Raw genomic sequence first — 16,808 nt, forward strand, 5'->3', positions numbered from 1 at the left:
TGCCCTCATTGCTCTCCTCAAATTCCCAGTTTCATTCTTCTTGAACTCCTCTGGTGTTTAATTAATAATAATAATAATAATAATAGCATTTGTTAAGTGCTTACTATGTGCTGAGAACTGTTCTAAGCCCTGGGATAGATACAAGGTTATCAGGTTGTCCCACGTGGGGCTCACAGTCTTAATCCCCATTTTACAGGTGAGGTAACTGAGGCACAGAGAAGTTAAATGGCTTGCCCAAATTCACACAGCTGACAAGTGGCGGAGCCAGGATTAGAACCCATGACCTCTGACTCCCAAGTCCAGGCTCTTTCCACTAAGTCACGCTGCTTCTCTAATTGACTTTGTTTTGTTGTCTGTCTCCCCCTTCTAGACTGTGAGCCCATTTTTGGGTAGGGATGGTCTCTATATGTTGCCAACTTGTACTTCCCAAGCGCTTAGTACAGTGCTCTGCACACAGTAAGTGCTCAATAAATACAATTGAATGAATGAATGAGTGAATATCAATCTGAGCCAATTCCTCTTCCGTGATCATAGCTTTCTCCCAGTTTCTAGTTTTAAAGTTTCTCTACTCCCTTTTTAATTCTCGTGCCAGGAACTCGGGGTTATTTTGGTTCAATCATTGATTCAGTCATATTTATTGAGTACTATAATACCTGACCACAACGGGCTCACAGTCTAGAAGGGGATGGTTCCTATGGACTAGACTGTAAGCTCCTGTGGGCAGGGAATGTGTCTACCAACTCTGTATATTGTACTTTCCCAGCTAGTGGAGTGCTCTGCACACAGTAAGTGCTCAATAAATATGATTGATTGATTGATTGATGCCTTCTATTCCACCTGTCCCAGAAGGTCCGTCCCTCTCTCTTGTCCAGTCCAAGAGACTCTGGATCTCCACCAGCCCCTGAGATCCTGCATGGGGTACTGGGCAAATTTCAGAAAATGCTATTAAAAAGGTCCTAGATTTTTTTAAGTCTCCTACCTAAAAAACTCAATTTGCCCCTCCGAGGCCTCCATTGTATCCTCCCCAAGGTTACAGGTTAGTGACACATAGTAGGATAAGTGGCTCTTTCCCTGCACCCCCAAGCCCCCCACAACAAAAAGAGTGTAGTAACAAATTGCATGAGTATTGCAGTGTACATAAATCAATCAATCAATCGTATTTATTGAGCGCTTACTGTGTGCAAAGCACTGTACTAAGCACTTGGGAAGTACAAGTTGGCAACATATAGAGACAGTCCCTACCCAACAGTGGGCTCACAGTCTAAAACTGTCTAAAAATCATAAATGATGATTTTTTTAAATTCATTTTGTCATGCTGCCTCAGTTATAACAAAAAGTGTCATTTTTCACCAACCAATTATGAAAGTGAAATTCTCATGTTACATTTTCTCATAAAATAATTCACTATCTTCAATTATTCAAGAAAATAAGGCATCTACATACACTAAAGCTGCATTTCCAGTTATTGATAAGACCTTTGCATATATTATTATCCGCCACAGGAACTCCATCCACAATGACTTGAACGATATAGGTATCTTCTGGCATAGGTCTGAAAAACAAATTGCAATTATAGATGAAATGGGGATTTTATTTTACTTATTGTACTGATACTGAGAATTACCTAGTCTTAATCACTCTGTGGTATTTATTGAGCGCTTACTGTACACTGTACTAAGCACTTGGGAGTGTACAATATAACAAAGTTGATAGACATGTTCCTTGCCCACAGCAAACTTACAGTCTAGAGCCTTAAACTCTATTTTCTCATCCAATATGAACCTGGAATAGCAACCTTTAAAAATGCAATAACTTTTTACCAAAAGAGGGGCCTAAATCGTTTGTCCAACTCACTTGTCGTTGTTGTCTTATGCTGTCGGGTCGTTTCCGACCCATAGCGATGCCTTGGATACATCTTTCCCGGAACGCCCCACCTCCATCTGCAATCGGTCTGGTAGTGTATCCATAGAGTTTTCTTGGTTAAAAATACAGAAGTGCTTTACCATTGCCTCCTTCTGCACTGTAAACCTGAGTTTCTACCCTCAACTCTCTCCCATGCTGCTGCTGCCCAGCGTAGGGGAGTTTTGACTTGTAGCAGAGTGCCTTCTGCTCCCAGCCACTGCTCAAACTAGGAATGGATAGGCTCTTGACTCTTCTTCCCATAGTCGAGACTGGTAAAGTACTGAAAACTCTCCAGGTGCGACCCTGAGAGATGCCAACTCAGCTTATGTTAAAAAAATTCAAGGTAATCAATGTTTCCATGAAGATGATAAAGTTTCCCACTGAGAACAACTGAAGAGGCTTAATCCTAAGAGTCCAGGCAGCCAGTCAGTAGTATTTATCAGCAGTTACCATGTGCTTGGGAGAGGACACTATAACAATAAACAGACACATTCCAGAAACAAAACCCTATGTGGCAGAAATGATTACTACTTCCCCATTCTATAATTTTTTTTAATGTCCATCTCCATCTGTAAACCGCAAACTCCTTAAACGAAGGGATTACGTCTACGTCCATTGTATTGTTCTTTCCCAAGTGCTTAGTACAGTGCTCTGCACACAGTAAGCACTTAATAAATATCATTGATTGATTATAGTGCCCAGTGTTACTTTTTATTTGACAGTTTGTTGTTTTGTACTTTCCCAAGTGCTTAGTACAGTGTTCTGCACACAGTAAGCACTCAATAAATATCATTGATTGATTGATTATAGTGCTCAGTGTTACTGGGTTGGGTTTTTTTTACAGTATTTGTTAAGCATTTGCTAGGTGCCAGGTCCAGGTCCAGGTCCAAGCACCGGGGTAGCATGCAAATCAATACGGACACAGTCCATGTCCCACATGGCGATCACAATCGTAATCCCCATTTTACAGGTGAGGTAACTGAGGAACAGAGAAGTGAAGTGACTTGCTCAAGGTCACACAGCAGACAAGTGGCGGGGGTGGGATTAGAACCCAGATCCTTCTGAATTCCAGCTTCCTTTCTGTCCCCTAGGCACTCTCTCTTCCCTATAGTCGTGTTGCCGCTGAGTGCCACAAGTCAGTATCCAGGGATGGATGCAGTGCATTGTAAATTACATGCAAAGATTTATTTTAACTTGCAGGACCCATTTAGAGCCAAAGTGACTGCAGCATAGTGCTAATGTGTGCCTCTAGCTCCATGACACAGCTGTCTTGCTAGTAGTCTTTGTCTCCCACCTACTGAGAAACAACATGGACTGGAGAAAAGAGAAAAGGCCTCAGTGTCAGGAGGACCAAGGTTCTAATTCCAGCCCCGCCACTTGTTTGCCCTGTGACCTTGGGCAAGTCACTTCAATTCTCCGTGCCTCAGTTCCCTCATCTGTAAAATGGAATTAAGCCTGTGAGCCCCATGTGAGACATGGATTGCACCTTGGCATATAGTAAGAGTTCAACAAATACCATAAAAAAACAACAAAAACTGATCAACTATTTTCCAAGGTTTCAAATGATTTTGCAGAATTCCTTAGGTCATTTTTTTCAGTCAGGAACCTTTACTACTGATGAGAGTAGGAAAAACCTGGACTAGAACACAGATCCAGAGCTACACCATCTATAAAAAGGAAAGCCTCTCCCTGTAATCTAAGGAAGTCCATGTCGTCCTCTCTCTAGAGCAGGAAAGGAAAAATCAGAGTGCATTTCCCAATTCTATTATTAGATTCTGCTTCATGTTCAAAAGACCAATCTCCCATGCTTAGATGCAGGCAAAGATATTATTTATATATTTATGTAAGTTTGATAAAAAGTGGCCAGTCAATGATAGTAAATTTGTGTCATAGAGCTAAGCCTTATAGAGTTATGATAGAATTGACTAGCAAGTGATGGCAATCTAGAACAGTCATGGGCTGTAGGAAGAAAACCTGTCCCCTGTCACCCCCTAATTCAGGTTTCAGTGGGCCAGGCCACCGAAGCTCAGTAACTATTGCCCCTTGCTCTGCTTATACAATCAAGGCAGTTTTTTCAATGCATGGATATACTGCTAGGTTTGTGTAATTTGAAGCCATTCTCCCACCTCCTCCTCACAAGCCCTTTGACTTCTAGCTCCTCCACTCAACTTTTTGTGAGTGGCTTTGATTGTGTCCTTAAAGCACTTCCTCTGGCCTCCCTCCTTTCAGTTTCCCAATTTCAGTTCTCCATACAGCAGTTCTTTGGGTATACTGCCATCACTCATTCTCCTCATACGATTCACCCAACAGATCAGTGATTTTTTCTTTAATGGCATTTAACAATAATAATAATAATAATGGCATTTGTTAAGCGCTTAATATGTGCAAAGCCCTGTTCTAAGTACTGGTTGGGGGGATACAAGGTGATCAGGTAGTCCCATGTGGGGCTCACAGTCTGAATCCCCATTTTACAGATGAGGTAACTGAGGCTCAGAGAAGCTAAGTGATTTGCCCAAGGTCACACAGGAGACATGTGGCAGAGCCGGTATTAGAACCCATGATCTCTGACTCCTAAGCCGTGCTTTTTCCACTGAGCCACGCTGCTTCTCTTCTCTTCTACTTGTTAAATGCTATGTGCTAGGCACTCCCTTTGCTCCTCTCCCCCCAACCCACTATGGGCAAGTCACTTAACTTCTCTGTGCCTCAGTTACCTCATCAGTAAAATGGGGATTAAGACTGTGAGCCCCACGTGGGACAACCTAATCACTATATGATCTCCTCAGCACTTAGAACAGAGCTTTGCACATAGTAAGTGCTTAATAAATGCTATTAAAAAAGACCCACAGCACTTATGCATATATGTATATATCTATAATTTTATTTATTTAAATTGATGCCTGTTTACTTGTATTGATGTTTGTCTCCCCCGCTCTAGACTGTGAGCCCATTGTAGGCAGGGATTGTCTCTCTCTATTGCTATATTGTACTTTCCAAGCACTTAGTACAGTTCTCTGCACACAGTAAGTGCTCAATAAATACAATTGAATGAATGAATGAATACTATGCACCAGGGTAGTTACAAGCTAATAAGGTTAGAAACGGTCCCTGTCCCACATGGAGTTCAAAGTTTTAATCCCCATTTTACAGATGAGGGAACTGAGGCCCAGAAAAGTCAGGTGACTTGGTTTAGGTCATTCAGCACACAAGTGGCAGAGCCAGGATTAGACCCTAGGACCTCCAGCGCTTAGAACAGTGCTTTGCACATAGTAAGCGCTTAATAAATGCCATCATTATTATTATTATTATTATTATTATTCTGACTCCCAGGCCGATGCTCTAACCACTGGACAATGCTACAGTGCCTGTCACATAATAAGCGCTTAACAAATACCATTATTATTATCATTATTATTTCCCATCATGTGAAGATTAGCATAGCTAAAATTATTGTTTGAAATTGACCTTTTTTTGTAATTAAGACCACTTTTGTCACTGGAAAAGACTAATTTTAATTCCTCTTTTAAGACTAGGTGACATTTATTGTCCTCTTTCTAAATGTTCGCAATCTACCTAAAATGCCAACATTGAATGGAATTCTTAGGCCAAAGAGATGCTAAAAATGTAAAATTTCATAAGAAAATGATACCGTTTCAAGTCAGAGATTAGCAACAGAATAATGTTAAAGACCAAAACTGTGGATTAACATAATTATGGAATGAATAATTGCAGTCAATTTATGTATAGTGAAAATGCTGCTGCCACATCGATGTTATATAATAAGAAACATATAGAATTTCTTAAAATAATGCATATAACTCATAAAACATGCCAGGTTAAGTTAATTATTATACCTAGTACAGTGCTCTGGGCATAGTAACCCCTCAATAAATATGATTGATAGCTTAACACAATTATAATTGATTATCTTTAGGTATAACTGCTAATATTCTACAGATTCATGACTTTGAAATGTTATCAATAATTCAATCAGTGGTATTTTTTGAGCACTTACTATATGCACAGCACTGCTCTAAGCACTTGGGAGAGTACAGTACAAAAGAATAAGCAGATATATTCCCTATCCATAATGTTATAACTGATAATCACTAGGAAATTACTTATAATGCTGATGATAAAAACAGCAGCAGAAGTAAATACAGTAATCCTAAAGACATTAATATTCCAGTGTGAAAATATATAAATAGAAAGAGTGAATGATTTATTCTTAAAGAAATACCTAGTGTAGCATATTATTTGAGTCGCATGACTTGCATCTTTTTCTACGTCACAAGGAATTGACCGAATTTCCGACACTAAATGAACACCGTTGCCCAGCAATTCATTGTCAGCTCCATAGTTGAACTGGTTTGCTTGGGCAAACCCTAGAAAAATAAGAAAATAAAACCATTTAAGACGGAACCATATTAAGCAAGCAATGGTCATCGGTTTGGGATTAGTCAATACACAAAATACGTTGAAAAAACAAATTTTATTCCACATCATTCATTAGCTTAATCATTCAATTGCATTTATTGAATGCTTACTGTGTGTGGAGCACTGTTCCAAGTGCTTGGAAAGTTCAATTCAGAAATAGAGACAATCCTCTCACACAAGATCACATACTATTTTTTTAACTAGAATCCATAAATCAGAATACTACATGTTGAGAAAAATAAAAATTAAATCATTAAAAAATACAAAATATCACCCATTACCTGCTAAAACAATCATATATTCTGGGATAATTCCTTTGTCCAGAACCCCACAGGGGACAACCTGATAGCTTTGTATCTACCAGTGCTTGGCACATAGTATAAACGCTTAACAAATATCATCATTATTATGATACATACCCTTTTGGGGTAACATGGATAAAATTGATTGTACTAAGATCATAATAATAACAATAATAATGGCATTTATTAAGCACTTACTATGTGCAAAGCACTGTTCTAAGAGCTGGAGAGGTTACAAGGTGATCAGGTTGTCGCACGGGGGGCTCACAGTCTTCATCCCCATTTTACAGATGAGGGAACTGAGGCCCAGACCACACAGCTGACAATTGGCAGAGCTGGGATTTGAACCCATGACCTCTGACTCCAAAGCCCGGGCTCTTTCCAATGAGCCATGCTGCTTCTCATCATCAAATGGTTCCATTGATTTCTGCCTTTCATGTATTTCAACCATTCATTGTGAGCAGGTGTTTCTCGTGGTGATGATAATGGTACCTGTTTAGCACTTAATATGAACCAAGCACTGTACTAAGCACAGGGGTAAATAATCAGGTCCACAAGGGGCTCACAGTCTAAGCAGGAGGGAGAAGAGGTATTGAATCCCCATTTTGCAGATGAGGGAACTGAGGCATAGAGAAGTGAAATGTCTTTGAGGTCACATAACAGGTAGATGGCAGAGTCAGGATTAGAACCCAGGTCTTTTAACCAGGCTCATTCTCCTTATAAGCTCATTATGCTGCTTCTCATAGTCTTTTCTGACTCTTCTAGATTCGCATTTACCCCTGACCTACCGCACTTTATGGGCTTTCCTATTCCCCTCATTCAAATAAATGTTCTATTTGTTAAGGATGGATTACTGTTTTTCACTGTAGCCCAAAATTAAGCTGTTAGTTTGAGGGTTTTTTCTGCTTTTTTAAAAAAATTTATTCTTTTTTTCTTTTTCCTCAGAATCACATTTTTTCCTGGTTTCCTCATGGACCTTTTTTCTTTTACCCCCTAGCAAAAATGTTCAATTTTATTGTGTGATGACCACTACTCTAGAGTGCATCTGCATAGATCGTCAAGTGGGTTTATCCGTCCTACACCTGATTCTGCACATTAAATAGAGCTAGCACAGGCAAGAGAGGGGTCCTACAAGGAATGATGGGTCCTCAGGATTCATTCAATCATATTTATTGAGCGCTTACTGTGTGCAGAGCACTGTACTAAGCACTTGGAAAATACAATTTGGCAACATATAGAAACAGTTCCTACCCAACAATGGGCTCACAGTCTAGGAGAGGGAGACAGGATCTCACGGCACCACTCCAATATGTCTCTGTTTATGGTAATATTCTACTCTCCCAAGCGCTTAGTACAGTGCTTTGCACACAGTAAGCTCTCCATAAATATGAAAGAATGAATGAATTTCTGGTTTGGTGGTGTTCTATAGAGGCCTGAGACCTGTGCCCAGGAGGTAACTGGTAAGCTGTGGGGGTTACTGGGAGCTGAATCAACATGATTAACTCCATTTACTGTTTAGATAGTCAAGCTAATAAATAGCCTTTTCCCACAGAATTAACATCATCATCAATCGTATTTATTGAGCGCTTACTATGTGCAGAGCACTGTACTAAGCGCTTGGGAAGTACAATTTGGCAACATATAGAGACAGTTCCTACCCAACAATGGGTTCACAGTCAAGAAGACGGAGACAGGATCTCACGGCACCACTCCAATATGTCTCTGCTTATGGTAATATTGTACTCTCCCAAGCGCTTAGTACAGTGCTTTGCACACAGTAAGCTCTCCATAAATATGAATGAATGAATGAATTTCTGGTGGTGCTCTATAGAGGCCTGAGACCTGTGCCCAGGAGGTAACTGGTAAGCTGTGGGGGTTACTGGGAGCTGAATCAACCTGATTAACTCCATTTATTGTTTAGATAGACTTAAGCACTTAGTACAGTGCTCTGCACACAGTAAGCGCTCAATAAATAAATACGATTGATTGATTCAAGCTAATAAAATAGCCTTTTCCCACAGAATTAACATGAAGATTGTCCTTCGACAGAAAATGGTATTTAGTTATACTGATGCCATCTAGGATCTCAGTAAATACTATTGATTGCTCCTTTCCCTATGTTATCACTGAGGATACGTCCTACACAATTAAGAGGTGACCAATGGAATTTCAGGGATCAATGCTACAAAAAGTTCTACGTGTAACAAATTTGAAATGCAAGGAGAGGGGAGGAGACCAGACCCTGGAAGTTGGAGTGGTACCTAATCCACATATATTTTTAGAAGCCTGACCAACTTTATCTTGTATCTAAAGAAAACATTTAAAGAATAAAATTTCCAGATCCACTTGATGCATGAATGATAACTGAGTTTCATTTGTATTTTTGATTCTGAAATTATCATTTCTTCTTCCTAGGGAATGGTTGTACGAAAACTCGGTGGTACAGACTACTGAGAAGAGATTTGCCTTTGTGCCAGTTTTTGCTTATCTTTAGAATTCACATTTTCATTAGAAAAACAGACATTTCTGGTAACTAGAGCATGGAAAGTTTTTCTTGTTATGAGAAACAGGAAACGATTTATCTTTCCTTTATAAAAAACACATGGGATATCTTCAGTAGTTGAATCTTCCAAGTAAAAAAATAATATTCTATCTGTTAAGATAATATTTTAGGATATGTGTTAGATCAACGTAGCATCTAAAGTGAAATTTGATTCAAGTAGATTAAAAAAAAAAACTAGGCCAATTCAGGTTTTTCTATTATTTCCTAATTTACATTACTAACAAGTTTGTTAGTAATATAGTGATATTTCACCTGGTTAACTCCTTTAGTGTTTTTTAAATTATTTCCACAGGGTTAAAATATGTAGTTTGGAAGAATATATAAATAATAACTGAAATTAAAATTTGCACTCAAATTTTTAACCAAGGAAATTGCACATACGTCACCTCATGATACTGTTAACTTTCATACCAAAGAAAAAGATATCATACATAGGAATAGCTTACATTCTGGCCATGGCAGATGCGTCAGCATTACTTTTAAACTTATGATATGAATGGTCCATTTTTATTTTGGGCAGGAGACCAACTGGAGACAGGTACTGCCCGGCACCAAATCTAGCCTGCTGAGAGGAATGGTCTAAGTTTTTCACTCTCATTTTTTTTCCTCACGAAAGCCAGCAAATTCAGAGATCAGATGCATGGGCAAAATACGGATTTCACTCTCTTTAACACTGAAGTTGAGAATGCTGTCTCTTACAAAGACCCGGGAAGTAGGATTCATTCAATCATATTTATTGAGCACTTACTGTGTGCAGGAGGAGCCGCCTGCCCTCCGCCGCGGGACCAGCATGAGGTCACTGAGGCCCAGAGAAGTGAAGTGACTTGCCTAAAGTCACATAGCTGACAATTGGCGGAGGCGGGATTTGAACCCATGATCCGTACCTCGTTCTCACCTATCCCGCCGTCGACCCCCAGCCCACGTCCTCCCCCTGGCCTGGAATACCCTCCCTCTGCACATCCGCCAAACTAGCTCTCTTCCTCCCTTCAAAGCCCTACTGAGAGCTCACCTCCTCCAGGAGGCCTTCCCAGACTGAGCCCCCTCCTTCCTCTCCCCTCCCAAACCTCTGCCCTACCTCCTTCCCCTCCCCACAGCACCTGTATATGTCTGTACAGATTTATTACTCTATTTGTTTTACTTGTACATATTTACTATTCTATTTATTTTGTTAATGATGTGCATCTAGCTTTATTTCTATTTATTCTGATGACTTGACACCTGTCCACATGTTTGTTTTGTTGTCTGTCTCCCCCTTCTAGACTGTGAGCCTGTTGTTGGGTAGGGACCGTCTCTCTGTACTGTGAGCCTGTCGTAGGGTAGGGACCATCTCTCTGTGTTGCCAACTTGTATTTCCCAAGTGCTTAGTACAGTGCTCTGCACACAGTAAGCGCTCAATAAATACGATTGAATGAATGCAGATTGTAGGGAGATGGAAATGTGGCATTCCTTAAATCATCAGGACAGTGCGGGACCCAACTGGTTGGGAGGGCAGCTGGGCAGAGTGGAAAGAGCATGTACCTAGGAGTCAGAGGACCTGGGTTCAAATCCAGGACCTGCCATTTACCTGTTGTGTGATCTTGGGCAAGTCACTTAACTTTTCTGGGCCTCATCTGCCAAATGGGAATTCAATACCCGTGCTACCTCCTACTTAAGACTGTGAACCCCATGTGGGACATGATTATCTTGTATCTACCCCAGTGCTTGGCACATAGTACGTGTTCAATAAATACCACCACCACCACCAGTGCAGGGAAATATTGGTTTCATAAGCAACAAAAGATTTTTTCTCACAAAATAGTATAAAAATCTGGGGGTGAAGGAGAATGAAGATGACTGTTTTGGAAAGACTTGACAGTAATAATAACTGTGGTATTTGTTAAGCATTTACTATTTGCCAACTACTGTACTAAGCACAGTCCCTATACTATGTGGGATTCACAGTCTAAGTAGGAGAGAGAACAGATGTTTTATCCTCATTTTACAGATGGCTAACAGGCATAGAGAAATTAAGTGACTTGCTCAAGGTCACACATCAGGCAAGTGGCAGGGTCAGAATTAGAACCAGGTGCTCTGGCAACTAGTCCCATGTTTTTTCCACTTAGGCCACGTTGCTTCTACTAAAACGAAAAATGCAGATTATAAGTAAAACACCCTTTCTAGAAAGGATAATAATAATAATAATAATAATGGCATTTATTAAGTGCTTACTATGTGCAAAGCACTGTTCTAAGTTCTGGGGAGGCTACAAGGTGATCAGGTTGTCCCATGGGGGGCTCACAGTCTTACTCCCCATTTTACAGAGGAGGGAACTGAGGCACAGAGAAGTTAAGTGACTTGACCAAAGTCACACAGCTGACAATTGGCGGAGTTGGGGTTTGAACCAATGACCTCCGACTCCAAAGCCCGTGCTCTTTCCACTGAGCCACGCTGCTTCTCTAGCAGTAGGGCAATGTCAGAGAAGAACTCATAAAGCTGAGTGATGGACTGAAAACTGGTGAAACTTCAATGTGAGCAAGCGCTGGTAATGGGCCTGGGGAGTCATAATCCGAATTGAACTGCATCATGATGGTCTTTGAAGCTATCAGTCACAATCCTGGAAACAGACTTTGGTGTATTGTTGACTGTTCTTTTAAATAATTAATTTAAAATGTGGCAGTAGTCAAAAAGATCAACCCAATTTGGAACATCATCAGGAAGGGGAGAGAAAAATGAAATAGTTATAAAAAGGCAGAGTTATAAAACCCTGGTATATTGACACCTGGAACATAGTGCACTGGCCTAATCCCAGTGTTTTAAAAGCAATACGATAGAAATGGAGAAAGCACAGAGAAGGAAAACCAGGATAAGGGAATGGAGAAACTTCTTCATGAGAAAAGATTGAGTCCTTATTATAGTGTTCTGCACAGCGTAAGCACTCAATAAATACCACTGATTAATGGACTGATTTACAGGGTTAGGACTTTTCAGGCTGAAAAGCGGCAGGCAAAGAGAGGACATGTTTAAAGCCTACACAACCATGAAAGATTTGTACAAAGAGAACACACAATTATTGTTCATGAAATCCCACAACACCCTGTTTGAAGTTTGCAAATGGTAAGTTGTAAACAAATGGAAATATTTCTTCACACAGCCGGTGGGAAGAGCTGGAACCATCACTGTGGAGGGAGTGGTCCAAAATGGATCACAAGAGGAAGAGTTAGGATGTGGAGGAAAGTTGGAAATGTTACGTGGCATATCCCTAAACATTCATTACCATGAATGACAAGAAGACAACTCTCATCAATGGTATTTATTGAGTGCTTACTGTGTACAGAACACTCTACTAGGCACTTAGGAGAATGCAATACAACAGAGTTGGTAAACACATTCCCTGTCCACAGTGATCTTACAGCCTAGGGACAACTACCTGATCATCCTATTTCCACCGCTGGAAACAGAATTTTAGGTTGGACAGGACCATGGTTCTGATCCAGGAATGGAATTTCTTATGTGCTAATGCTTGGATTCCTACTTCAAGGAGAGGGCACGAGGGCTCCCATTTCCAGGCATTTGTTTCGTCGAACGTTGAATAACTGTCAGACAAGGTCAATTATCATAACAGGAAATATGATTCAAGCTGGGAGAATTAAGGGTAGGGCTATTTATTCAAAGGCAAGTGCTATCAGAGCTAGGTTGGCGTCTCTGAGGAAGAGTAATAGAACCCTTTAGCCTGTAGCCAGGACCACTGCATCTGGAGTCCAAGGATGCAATCTGCCCTTGGGACTCGAAGACTCTGGAATCCTTAAAAGGCCTTAAATTGTCACAAAATCAAATAAAACTTTTTATTAAAAAATAAATGCCGCTTGACGATCAGCCCCCTGAGGAACCACACTTTCAGATTTAGGATGGGGCTCTGCATATCGTGATCCAAACTTAAGATCCAAATAGGATGGTGAAAGCAGCCATTCAACTGGATAAGATCTGAATGTAGGATTTTGGTGACTGAGTGGAGAAGGAATACAATTTTTCTCCATGACAAGGCAAAAGATCAAAAGAAATATCTTTTTTTTTTTACTTAAAATTAAATCAGCTCAAAAATATAACATTACGAGAGTCTAAAGTTCAGGTTCCCAAATCAAATTTGATATTATGACCAGAGCAAAAACATAATGCAACACATACCTTCTCCTCTGATAGTCAGCCTTGTGGCTCCATTTATGCTACCATATTTAGGTATGATTTCTGTAACTTTAGTGACAATCCTTTGGCCATCTGAAATGGAGAAAGAGAATCAATTCTAAAAGTGTCCTATGTCTAACACTGAATAACTCTCATTAATCTAACACAAAACAGAATTGTGTTTTGGAATTCATGCAGCTGACACCTTTAATTTTAAACTCCAATAAATTTTAATTGATTCTGGGGCACTGATTTCCTACTAAAAAGTAGTTTTTAAAAATGCACTTGCCATGTTTGTTGTCTTTTTTCTGATTTTACTATGGTTAATAATAATTGTGGTATCTTATGTATTTACTATGTGTCAAGCACCGCACTAAGCACTGGGATAAATACAAGATACTCAGGCCACGTATTGTTCCTGTCTTCCTGTAGGAAGGAGAACAGGTATTTAATCCACATTTTATAAATGAGGAAACTGAGTCACAAAAAAGTTAAGTGACTCGTCCAAGTCACACAGCAAGCAAATAGTGGAGTAGGATTAGAACACAGGTCCTCTGACTCTCAGGCCCGTTTTCTTTCCATTAGGCCACTCAGCTTCCTTCAGTTCTGTAGCAGCATAACTTAGTGGATAGACCATAGGCCTGGAAGTCAGTAGGACCTGGGTTCTAATCCCAGATCCGCCACGTGTCTGCTGCGTGACCTTGGGCAAGTCATTTCACTTCTCTTGGCCTCAGTTATCTCATCTGTAAAATGGGGATTAAGGGTGTGAGCCCCATGTGGGACAGGGAGCTGATTAACTTGTATCTATCCCAGGGCCTAGAACAGAGCTTGGCACTTATAAGTGCTTAAGAAGTACCATAATTATTATTAATCAATCAATCAATCGTATTTATTGAGCACTTACTGTGTGCAGAGCACTGTACTAAGCGCTTGGGAAGTACAAGTTGGCAACATATAGAGACAGTTCCTACCCAACAGTGGGCTCACAGTCTAGAAGGGGTAGACAGAGAACAAAACCAAACATACTAACAAAATAAAATAAATAGAATAGATATGTACAAGTAAAATACATAGAGTAATAAATATGTACAAACATATATTTAGTCCTGTTGGATTTCAAGACTTCTAGTTCATCTATCCAGCACTGTTTAGTGAGCAGTCACAATGGCTAGTGGGTCTAGTGCACTAAAACAATCTGCAAAAAGGAGTTGCCTGGTTAACCCAGGTCATACTCAATCTCCACTTAGTGGAATCAGCACTGCAAAATGTCCCTCTGTGTCCAAATCCTCTTTTTCCAAACAAGTTCCAATTTCCCACAATTTACATTTGGCCTAATGGAAAGAGCCTGGGCCTGGGAGTTGGAGGACGTAGGTTCTAATCCCGGATCTGCCACATTTCTGCTCTGTGACCTTGGATAAGTCACTTACATTCTCTGGTCCTCTGTTCTCATCTGAAAAATTAGGATTAAAACTGTGAGCCCCATGTGGGACCGGGACTGCGTCCAACCTGATTACCTTGCATCTGCCCCAGTGCTTAGAATGGTGTTTATCACAGTAAGTGAGGAGCAGAGTGGCCTAGTGGAAAGAGCCTGGGCTTGGAAGTCAAAGCTAATGGGTTCGAATCCCAGCTCTACCACTTGTCAGCTGTGTGACTTTGGGCAAGTCACTTAACTTCTCTGGGCCCCAGTTACCTCATCTGTAAAATGGGGACTAAGACTGTGAGCCCCACGTGGGACAACCTGATAGCCTTGTATCTACCCCAGTGCTTAGAACAGTGCTTGGCACATAGTAAGCACATTAAAAAATACCATTATTATTATTATTATTATTAATAACAAATACTACAATTATTATTGTTGTTATTTACAGCATTTTGTCCAATTTCCATAGTAAAGGTAGAGTTTTATTGTAACTACATACATCAGATTTACAGGAGTATATACAATTACAGGTGAGGAGATGTGCAAGGAGGTTTCAATCAATCAATGGTATTTATTGAGTGTTTGTTATGTGCAGAGCACTGTACCAAGTGCTTGGGAGAGTACAATACGACAGAATTAGCAAGCACGTCCCCTGCCCATAATGAGCTTCAGCATTCAAATTCAATGATGACTCCTTATGTGATCATTTTACCATATATGATTCCACATTGACCTGAATATGCATCTCTGAAAGTACTTGTTTTACTCTCATCGCTTATAAAACCGGCAACATTTGGCCTCGATTTTGTAAGGTGCCTTTTGTTCCAATGAAAAAAGATAAAATATAATAATGCTTAGAAGTTGTTATTGCCTTTTTTCATTTCTCTAAAGTCCTTTTACATGACTTATCATGTTGCGCTCCCAACAGTATGATGAAGAAAATAATAATAATGGTATTTATTGGGCATTTATAATGTCTAAGCACTGTTAACAAGGTAATCAGAATAGACAAACTTCTGTACAAAATGCTAGAAAGTATCATTCCTCATTCATTCAATCGTACTTATTGAGCACTTACTATGTGCAGAGCACTGTACTAAGCACTTGGAAATGCAATTAAGCAACAGAAACAATCCCTACCTACAGTGGCTCACGGTCTAGAATTCCTCTTTCAATAGAGGAGAAAATTGAGGCTCAGATAGGTTAAAACACCAGCACAATATAACAGGACATCCTGATCAACCAGACCTTTGCTTTTCCCATTAGATCACATCTTGACTCTTACTAAAATACATATATATTTTTCAGGATTCCCACAATAGCTTTCTGACTACCTTTTAGTAGACAACAATCCCAACTGCTATATTTGAGAGGTTGAATTGTATTTATTTTGCATGGGACAAGCATAGTGACCTCATCTGTAAAATGGGAATTAAGACTGTGAGCCCCAAGTGGGACAATTTGATGACCTTGTACCTACCCCAGTGCTTAGAACAGTGTTTGGCATGTAGTAAGTGCTTAATACCATAATCATTATTATTGTCTCTTTTTATTGCTATATTGTACTTTCCCAAGCACTCGGTCAGTAAATACGATTGAATGAATGAATGAATCTGATGGCCTTGCATCTACTCCAGAGCTTAGACCAGTGCTTGGCACCTAGTATGCACTTAAGAAATACGACAATTATAACAATAACGATGGTTATTTGTTAAGCGCTTATTAGGTGCCAAGCACTGGTCTAAGCGCTGGGGTAGAAATAAGGTCGTCAGGTTGTCCCACGTGGGGCTCACAGCCTTTATCAGTGTGGCTCAGTGGAAAGAGCATGGGCTTGGGAGTCAGAGGTCATGGGTTCTAATCCTGCTCCACCACTTGTCTGCTGTGTGACTTTGGGCAGGTCACTTCACTTCTCTGGGCCCCAGTTCCCTCATCTGTAAAATGGGGATAAAGTCTGTGAGTCCCACGTGGGACAACTTGATCACCTTGTATCTCCCCCAGTGCTTAGAGTAGTGCTTGGTACATAGTAAGC

The 16,808-nt window shown here is 40.2% G+C and overlaps 1 protein-coding gene across 1 annotated transcript in view; it reads right to left on the reverse strand.

The window, feature by feature from the left end:
* PKHD1L1 (PKHD1 like 1) overlaps window positions 1-15,691 on the reverse strand; it is a 182,939-nt gene extending 167,248 nt beyond the window's left edge. Inside the window, 4 exon segments of the mRNA XM_038745633.1 lie at window positions 1,444-1,552; window positions 6,140-6,284; window positions 13,363-13,452; window positions 15,685-15,691. Coding sequence (XP_038601561.1) covers window positions 1,444-1,552; window positions 6,140-6,284; window positions 13,363-13,452; window positions 15,685-15,691 — 351 coding nt within the window.
* Between the last annotated feature and the right edge of the window lie 1,117 nt (window positions 15,692-16,808).

The sequence above is a fragment of the Tachyglossus aculeatus genome, chromosome 4, assembly GCF_015852505.1.
Source record: "Tachyglossus aculeatus isolate mTacAcu1 chromosome 4, mTacAcu1.pri, whole genome shotgun sequence".
NCBI classification, from domain to species: Eukaryota; Metazoa; Chordata; class Mammalia; order Monotremata; family Tachyglossidae; genus Tachyglossus; species Tachyglossus aculeatus.